At 41.0% G+C, this 9,686-nt stretch overlaps 1 protein-coding gene across 1 annotated transcript; it reads left to right on the forward strand.

The window, feature by feature from the left end:
* The first annotated feature begins 57 nt into the window (after nt 1-57).
* LOC119436587 (uncharacterized) lies at nt 58-8,825 on the forward strand. The gene is made up of 4 exons (XM_049658967.1): nt 58-214; nt 290-414; nt 1,309-1,427; nt 8,639-8,825. Exons 2-4 carry the CDS (start codon nt 291-293, stop codon nt 8,777-8,779), a joined length of 384 nt encoding a protein of 127 aa, XP_049514924.1. The 5' UTR covers nt 58-214; nt 290; the 3' UTR covers nt 8,780-8,825.
* The last annotated feature ends 861 nt before the right edge of the window (nt 8,826-9,686 follow it).

Here is a 9,686-nt window from a genome sequence, read left to right on the forward strand (position 1 = left end):
AAGAACTAAATGCTGTCGTTGAAAAACAACAAAGCTTTTATAATAGTGACGTTTTAGCAAGTATATTCAATATTTAGGTCTGTGTTGAAGCTTTACAAACTTACTGCAATATAATAAGCCTTTAGAGTTGTTTTAAAGGAGATTGTTCATGTCTGTCTAGCAACACTGAACGGAAACCGTGCTGTGCCGCTGTTCGCCGGCATGTGTGTTCCATGTGAGCGAACGTAACTCTTTAATTTGCTTCTTGTATTGTCCAATTCTTATAACGTGTAATCGTGTGCCTCTGTAGAATGCGAACGACAGAGCCGTTGTACGGAAACGGTCGGCGACCTGCCGAGCCACCGGTCCCGTTTCGGCAGCTCTTGCCGATGCAACTGAAAGACAGGATCTCTGGAAAGAAAGGTCGCCAGAACGGTATGGTTTTGCAAATAGCACTTTATCTAGTGCCCAGCATGAAGTATCATGTCGTTAAACCATTCTACATTTTGTTTCTAGTACTTTCGATCCAAGTGCAATTAGCACATCTCTTCTAAGTGGGCGCCGCCAACTTGCAACCAGTTAGCACTGCCGCCGTTTAGTGCATCCCACGAAGATTGGTCTAGTTTGTGTTAGCACATTTCGTGTCGATAGCTTCCTTAGTTCTTCCGGTATAAATGCAAAGCCGCTGTCTACGGTCTTCACCATTCATGAAAGCCAGTTTAGCATGTCTGGCGGGAGTACCTCAGCTGTCTGCGGAGCCTCTTTCCTACTGATCTTTACGGTGTTTGTTTGACGGGAGGAAAGTGGAACGAGTAATGCGAAGGCTGCAGCAGGGGCCCAGCAGATGAACAACAACGCCACTCCTCTTGATGTGCTTTCCTTCGTGCAGAAATCGTAGATGACCGCTGTTTTTCGCTTATACTGGACAAGCAAGGATGGCATCGAAGTCAACCATGCTATCGTACGAAAAAAGACCGATAAATGTGATCACTTTGCGAGATTTCGGCGCTAACGAGCTGGTTGTAAATTGCTAATAGTTTCATTAATGATCGAGATATAGCCAGATCACTGCTATAATTACTGATTCATTACCAACATGAATGACTAAACTCTCTACGAACTTACCGGTCACCCGGGGCTCTATACACGCGTCCACCCGTGGTCCTGGCTTTGAACTTTTGTGAACTCTGTATGTAAACAAAAATGATGCATTAAGAATTTTACTACTTCCAGTTTCTGCTTAGCTGCATGGCTGGACCTACTTGGAAGAAATCAATGCTCATCTCATAGTAGCCTACAATTAACACATGAATTTTGCCTTAATTACAGATGTCGCCTGTTTACCAGAGATGATGACCTTGTTCTCTTGCTTGGCTGAAAAAAACTATGATTCCAATAACTGTAGTAAGGAAGTCACAGCATTTCAAGGCTGCTTCAACAAATTCTTGGTAAGTAAATGTTCGTACCGCATTCAGTAGTCTTGCTCCTCCATTTTGCTTTTGTCAGCCACTGAGCACAATGTAGACGTTGCTTTGTCATTAGATTCTCTTCCTCATTGTGCATTGCTTTATTGATTTTCTCAGATACGCATGTTGAACAGGTGAACATTGCTGTGCCTCGCAGTTGATTGTGCTTTGATTTTTGCTAATGTGAGGGACGGGTGTTGTCAACGTTAGCTCGAGCATCCGGCATAAGCTAGTGAGCGTCTGCTCTGCTGCTTGTTACAAGCAGCTCCATCTTGATTATTAATCTTTTGCACGCTGCAAAAATCTGGGCTGTAACTAATAAAACAGTCGATGTAAATATGTTGTCTCTATAAAAAAGCTTTTTAAGAAATTTTATTCACTTGCCTGAGCGAATGTCCGGAATAAGAGAAAAAAAAAACCAGGAGATTGAACATGACTCATTTGGCTGTGCTAATCTGGTAAGCAGAGGCTGTGTTAGATTAAAGAACTCCAGGGTAAACAGAAAGCACATGTGTTATAGTGGTGTGACATATGTTTAGCGTTCATCATTCTTGGTTAAAACTTAGAAAACACATGACAAATTTATTTGCAGAAATTTAGTTTTAACCAAAAAAGGTCAGCATTCTTGGGCAGTATAACACAGGAAATAAACAAAAAGTAAACAGTTATGCCCAAGAATTTTCTAAACTCCAAGCTAAGGTTGTGCTCATTAAATTAATAAATTATCAGTTTATGCTTTATTCAATGATTACCCCGCTTAGCCCAAAGGCACTACAGCAGGGGGGTTACAGTGTTGAAAAAAATACATCTTCATTGACACAGCACACTTGCTGACTTGACAGGCGATTCCATTCGCTAATGGAACGAACAAAAAATGAATTAGCATAGATATTAGTTCTGGTGCGATATTCTAAAATCTTAAGACAATGATCAGTACTTGCAGATACATAATGAGGCCTGTGTAAGTATTTTTCTTTTTGAATGCCGGTTTTACCATAAAATATTTGATAGAGGAGTTGCAGTCGTAATTTTCGTCATCGAGAGGAAAGAATTTCCCACCCCAGTTCATTTTTCATATTGGTACAGCTGTCATTTCTCGAGTACCGACTTAGGACAAACCTTGCTCCTCTGTTCTGAATTTTTTCAAGTTTATTGCTTAGTGTTTTTTGCCAAGGGTCCCACACGGCACGAGCATATTCGAGCATGGGTCGAATGTATGTGAGATAAGCAGTTGATTTCAAATAAGGCGGCACGTGTCTCAGATTTCGCTGTATAAAGTTTAGGGTCTTGGCAGCCTTAGCAACCACTGCATCAACGTGAGCATCCCATGAACAATCAGCTGAGAACATCACACATAAGTATTTATACTGTGATTTTTGCTTCATTATATTATTTCTGATGACATATTCAGAAGTTATACTGTTTTTTTTTTTTATGTGTGAATGTAACAGGAACGCACTTCTTCGTATTTAAGTTCATTCTCCATCTTGTGCACCATTGAAGAACACATAAGTCATTTTGTAACAGCGCAATGTCACCTTCATTTCTAATTTTCCTATATAAAACACAGTCATCAGCAAACAACCGTATACTAGAACCAATTCCTGAGCAAATGTCATTTATATATATATATATTAAGAATAAAAGTGGCCCCAAAACTGAGCCCTGTGGGACACCCGATGTGATATCTACGAAACTGGACTTCTTGCCATTTAACACTACGCACTGTGGGCGTTACGATAGATAATGGTCGATCCAAACTAGAACTGCATGGTCAATATTTAAAGCTGCTAGTTTACCTAAAACCAAAGGGTGTGAAACAGTATCAAATGCCTTCTGAAAGTCCAAGAAAAGGCAGTCGATTTGTCCGCCAGTGTCCATATCAGATACAAGGTCATGATAAAATTCAATTAGTTGTGTTGTGCAAGATAAACCCTTAAGGAACCCATATTGTTGAGGAGCCAGTAAGTTGTTTGTTATTAAATGTGTCATTATTTCTTTATAAAATGTGTTCTAATAATTTACATGGTATGGACGTAAGTGAAATGGGCCTATAGTTATTTACATCTTCTTTAGGCCCACCTTTATGAATGGGGACGACATGTGCAACTTTCCAGTCATCTGGGAGGGCACCAGAAGATAAAGACTTGGTGTAGATTACATAGAGATAAAGAGAAATCGGTTCAGCACATTGCTTTAGAATACGAGGAGAAATACCATCTGGTCCATTTGCCTTATTATCGTTAATTTTGTTTGATAATGTTCTGATTCCATTCACACTTAACTCTACCGGTTTCATATTCGGAACGGAACTTGTGCATGGTGAAGGACTACAGCTGTGTTTTGGCAAGTATACTGAATGAAAGTAATTATTTAGACAAGTAGCTTTCTCAATGTCTCCTAATAACTTCTCATTATTAAAGACAATTTCGGTGATGCCCGCTGGATCTGCTCCGTAGCATTTCATGTATTGCCAGAATGTCTTGGCATTGGTTTTTATTTCGCTGCCAAGTTTTTCAAAGTAGTGCCCCTTAGCATCCCTTGTACTTTGTACTCACGGGTTACAACACGCAATCTTTCAAAGTGACGGTTGCTGTTAGTTCTTTGAGTTTACGGTTAGCTCCTTGAGTTTTTATTTAAAGGTATCCCACAATTCTTGAATGTCACAATCATCTGAGAGACATTCAAAAAGCGGCAAGTGATCACGAAGCTTCCTTGATATGGGGAGGGGGGGGGGGGGGGGCTGGCATAATCACCTCTGTCATATAGCTACACTGTTCTGGTCCCTTTTTTTCTTTTGTTTGCTACTTTTGGTTTTTTGGTTTTAACGCTTGTGACGACAGCCAAGTGGTCACTTATTCCTGGTATAACAGTTACAAAATTCACCATATCTGGCAAGTTGCACAAGACAAGGTCCAATATATTGGAGCCACGAGTTGGATCAATAACATATTGCGTCAATCTGAATGAGTCTATGATATTTTCATCCCCAAGTTTAAGATCCCACCTGCTATGAACTTACAAGTTCCGTCACGCCAGCGTAAGTCAAGCAAATTAAAATATCCCGCCAGCATGAATGTGTGACAAGAAGCCTCAGAAACAATTTCATATAAAGCCTGCAGGGTGGTGACAGACAAGTTAGGAGGCCGTTAGAAAGCTCCGACTGCGAATGAAGAATTGTCTGGCAAAGTAACCTTGCACCACACTGATTCCATGTCGTCATGACCTATATCTAGTTCAGATGAGTTTAAAGAGCGGCGAACTAAAAGAAAGACGCCACCTCCCACGCGTCATCTATCTTTACGATAAGCAATGAAGTCCTCCGGAAACACTTCACTGTCTTTAACAGAAGAATCCAGCCACGATTCAGTCCCAAAGACTATATCGGCTTTCACGGAGTCGATAAGAGCAGCAAGGTCGTCAACTTTATTAACAACGCTTCTACAATTCACTGTCGCAGTAATCAGATGAAGTATCTGACGCCCCTTTTCCTTGGTTTGGGTCATTTATTTTTCACGACTTGAACGACTTCTTTTCCTTATCCCACTTAAACGTCTTACTCACAACTAACTTATCAAAGATTAGTCTTATGCGATTTCTTTCATCCGCTTTATTGGCCTTAGCATATTGCCAGAGCCTTTTCCGAATATCTCTTGTTTCAGGTGCATAATCTTGGTCGACACTGTATGCAGTTCCTTTAAAGTTCCTAGCGTTAGAATGTTGGATTTTTCTTTGTAGGAGGCAAAATTGGCGATAATCGGCCTTTTCTTCATTTCGTTATAGCGACCGGTGTGCTCTTTCTGCCAACTGCAATTCTAAGCCCAAGATTTCCTTACAAATGTTTTTGAGCAATTGTTCCGACTGTTCCCACGTTTCTGATTCGGTATAATCAACCCCATAAAAGACTAGGTTACTTCTGCGGCTTATATTTTCTGAGTCAACGCTCTTGTCCTGCAGTTGTCTAACTGCTTTAGTTATTGTCCTAATGGTACTCTTTTGCCCATTTACTGTATCTTTGAGCGTTGTGATCTGATCTTCTGTTGCGTGCAGTTTGCTGCTAATTTCTGCCATCATTACTTCATGCTTCGCTAGTCTGGCGAAGCATGAAACGACTCAAGAATATGTTTTGACCATCTTGCAAGCTTTTAAACAATTCTAGCTCCTGGGTATTCAGTGGACCGGGGTTCAGCTCAACATCGCCGGAGAGCAGTAATAACAATACTAGGTATAGAACCTTGTTCGTGAAAAAATGATAACGTTTGCTACAAGCCACCGTCGGCGCTTGTTTTTGGCAAACAGGCACTGCACTTATGGGACATAGAGCCGGCAGGGCATATAATAGCGTACAAACCAGAACTAGATAATTATGACTAACCTGCAGCAACAGACGAGGTGTAAGCTGCATGTGGGCAAGCGTGCCGGCTCCAAATCCCACGTAGCCAATGTGTTGCTCGTTTAAATACGGTCAGTCGGTGTCACATGATTTTCGTCGTCCGATGGTGATTTGATGATGGTTCTTGTGGATAGTCTCGTTCCTTAACGCCTTGGTGTTGATAGTGATCGGAGGCATCAATGTTCCACCGGCTGCCGGTGCCATCCATAACGATGCCGTCGATGAAGGTAGATCCAGAGCGCGTGCGACTGCTGATCCTCCTCGATCGACATCAAACTTAAACTTAGGCGTCGCTGCAATGGCGCCAGCAACCTGCGGCAACAGAAGAGGCGTAAGCTGCATGTTGGCAAGCGTGCCGGCTCCAAATCCCCAATGTCAGTTCATAGACACTGTCAATTATCGTTAAAATAATTTTTTATGGGGCTTTTTAAACATCTAATGTAACAGCTTTGGGCAGGAGTCACATTGCCATTTTGCATTGATTGCTGCCAGTTTTAATAGCATTTACTGGGTTGGGTTGCATGGGTAGTATATACGGTAGTTGTGTGTACCTCATGATGGCACTATATCAAACCCCAAATTTATGTATTGTTATGACAAACAGGGCCGCGATTTTTGGCATCGTGAGAAGGCGTCACTACAAAATTGCAGCCCTGGAATCTTGCATTAAAAAAGTGCAAACAGGGCAATAGAAATCTCCTTAATTGAAAGCAATACAAAAGTTGCCTCCTCCCAAAAAACAAGAAAAATGGGCAACAGCCCTGCATTAATGCAGGGATCCTATTTCAGTGCATTACATAATTCATCATTGGCCTGAGAGGCTGTGCTATCTTCTCTGTGCTATCACTAGAATCAGCCAGTCAGCAGTGGACAATAAGATTGAGGTGAAAAATAGTTATAATGTGCTCACCATGTCTGCCATGTTGCTGCCACAGTGGTAGTTCCGGAAGAGTGAGCTTGGCAAGTCGTCGACATGTGCAAATAGGAGATGAGGTGAAGGAAGGTATCCTAATCCTCACTTAACATGCAGCTGTTTTGTTGCTATGTGAATAGCTTTTTCAAGCATTTAAGGTTTGGAAGTGCATCAGCATCATTCATTACTTTCTGCTTCCATTATCAGCCGCTGCAGCAACTGTTAGAAGCTGCCTCAGCTAAAGCTAGACCAAGCAGTGTGAAGAGCTTGAATTTGAACATACTCTGTGACTTAAAAAAAGAAGGGGGCCTGTGGTTTTTGCATTAATCAGGCTTCTGTGCTGTGTTACTTGGTGGCACTTGAGCATTCAATTAAATGTCTAGGTGAAACAAAGTGCAAATGTGCAGTATACATGTTGTTTGCAGTTAACTTGGGCCAAACTTTAAAAATATGCGAATGCTACTAAGCTGGACAGAACCAAGATGTTGTTTGCCGTTGCTTGGAGATACTCAGATTATTTGTTGCATTCCACCTAATTAGATAATCAGTCTTAATTAATTAATCAACTTCTCAAATATAAGTGTCAATGAGAAAATTATAGAGCAAATGAAAAACTCCCAATAAAGCTTTCTGTTTCTCAGTACATGCTACATAAAAGTGTTTTTCCAAGCGTGAAAGAAGCCTGTGAATACACGCAAAATTGCCGCATGACTGGCCACTCGAGGCGCTTTGCGTGTATTTGCAGGCATCTGTCAAGCTCGGAAAAACACTTTTATGTTGCACGTATTGAGCAACAGAAAGCTGCATCAGGAGTTTATCATGTTGTTCTACAATTTTCTCATTAACACTTTTTAAATAATAATAATTCAGAAGTTGATTAATGAAGACTAATTATCTAATTAGGCAGAATGCAAAAATAATTTGAGTATTTCCAAGTGACGGCAAACAACATTACCTTGGTTCTGTCCAGCTACATAGCATTTGCATATATTTAAAGTTTGGCCCAAGTTAAGTGAAACACCCCGGCACGATAACAGTGCCGACTACTAAAAATGCATATTTCTTGCATTTCCTTGCCATGATTTTCTTTCATCGTGTGGATGTGGCCAATTATTTTATTAATGATAGGATTATTTGTCATATAACCTTTTTGTTTGTTCATGATAACTCAGGATCCTAACACTGCAGTCCAACATAATTAGTGCTATTAATTACCAGTGCAGAAAAGACCTAAAGTGCAGGCATTGAGTTCTCTTATGTCCATTGCCCTAATTGAACAGAACCTCTTCTGGAAATTGAACAGCATTGTTTACAAAACACATGAATCATTCTATTCTATGTTTATTGTTTTTTTTTTTCACTTGCTATTCTCACAATGTGTAAACAGCTTGTCCTTTGATGGAAATACCACTGTCATGGGCACCCTTTCAAATGCCATCGAAATCAAAGGCCATGGAAACCTGCGAGCTCTGATAAAGGAGCCAATTATGCTATCCGAGTGTAATGGTGTTTTTGCCTCACTGCCTTTAAAAGTGCACACGTGACAGGGCTATACATTCTGTATGATCCGCACTAGGTCTTGCTCACAGTTGTCACATCCAGTTTTCAGGATCCTTTGTGTATAGCATGATGCCCCACCCACTATCGCAGTCTATGCCTTCCAGGCATCAGGTGCACATCTACAACTGGGATAACATGTGCATGCCCGACGTCCTGCATTAGTAAATTTTGTTAATGGACCGTTAATTGCCCTTGTGCTAAAGCATGTGAAAAGGGACACAGGTTATTTGCTGTGTTGGTATGCTTCAGCGTAATGGTAACATGTTACCTATGTCTTAATTATCTGCAGTGTTTTATACGACCTGTATGCACTTTTTACTGTTGCAGAAACATAATGCAGAGTACAAGGCTACTGGCTCCCTGGGAATCTTGACTCCAGGACTAAAGGCATCGCAGTTGTCTACACAGCAGGCTAATGCACTTCTGAAAAAGTATCCAATTGCACATTTGTTAAAGAAGGTTCGTTAATATGTTAGATACTTTTGTAGCTGGGAATAAAGAATGTCTTATTTCACTGTGCATGCTCTGCTGCATATTAATGCTTAACTAATGTTCATATGCATGGACTGAAAATGTTACATTGTTTTTCTAGTAAGTTGAATAACCAATGAAAGCACTGCAAGAATGCATTTTCTATTGACAAAGAAAATGTGTGCAAACTCATTTACTGAATACGACAGTGTTGCAATTTCCCATATAAGAGCAGTGGCTTGACGCGGTACCCATAGAATGTTGGTGCGAGAACAAAAGACGTGTAATGTAATTTAATAACTGTATAGTGTGCCACTGCTTTTGAAAGTATGTCACTGGATGCTTTAATGTGTTTCTTCGATTTAGAAGTCCGCTGGCGGCTCGCTGACAGGAAACTACGTCACCATGATAGTAGTAGCTGTGTAGGACAAAAGTCATTAGCAGTCCGAGGCAGTTTGAGGCACATGTAAATTGAGCACTCGCCTGGCTTCATCATATCTGTTTTCTGCTAGTTGTACCATGTAATGCAATGGAGGGAGATTTTAGTGTGCTCACCATGGCTGCCACCTACTTTCTGATGTCAAATGATGACTGCGACACTCTGGATGTGCAGTTTGAAGATGACATCCAACCAACAAGGCTTTCAAGAAAGGGCCAGAACTGAATAACACTGTATGTAGAAACAGTGGTATTTACTTGCATGGATAAAGAGTACTGCAAGCTCGTTCAATCGTCAAGGCAGCCAGAGTGCAGCCCTTACTGCGGAGTTTGAGGCTTCACCATTCTATCCAAAGGGTTGCACCAAAAGCAGATTTCAATGGAGAAGACGGCACTAATTGAACGTACCTCTTTATGCAGGTGGAAATGTATACTATTGCTGACTAAGTTTGATGTGGATGCCACA

The sequence above is a fragment of the Dermacentor silvarum genome, chromosome 1 (genome assembly GCF_013339745.2).
Source record: "Dermacentor silvarum isolate Dsil-2018 chromosome 1, BIME_Dsil_1.4, whole genome shotgun sequence".
NCBI classification, from domain to species: Eukaryota; Metazoa; Arthropoda; class Arachnida; order Ixodida; family Ixodidae; genus Dermacentor; species Dermacentor silvarum.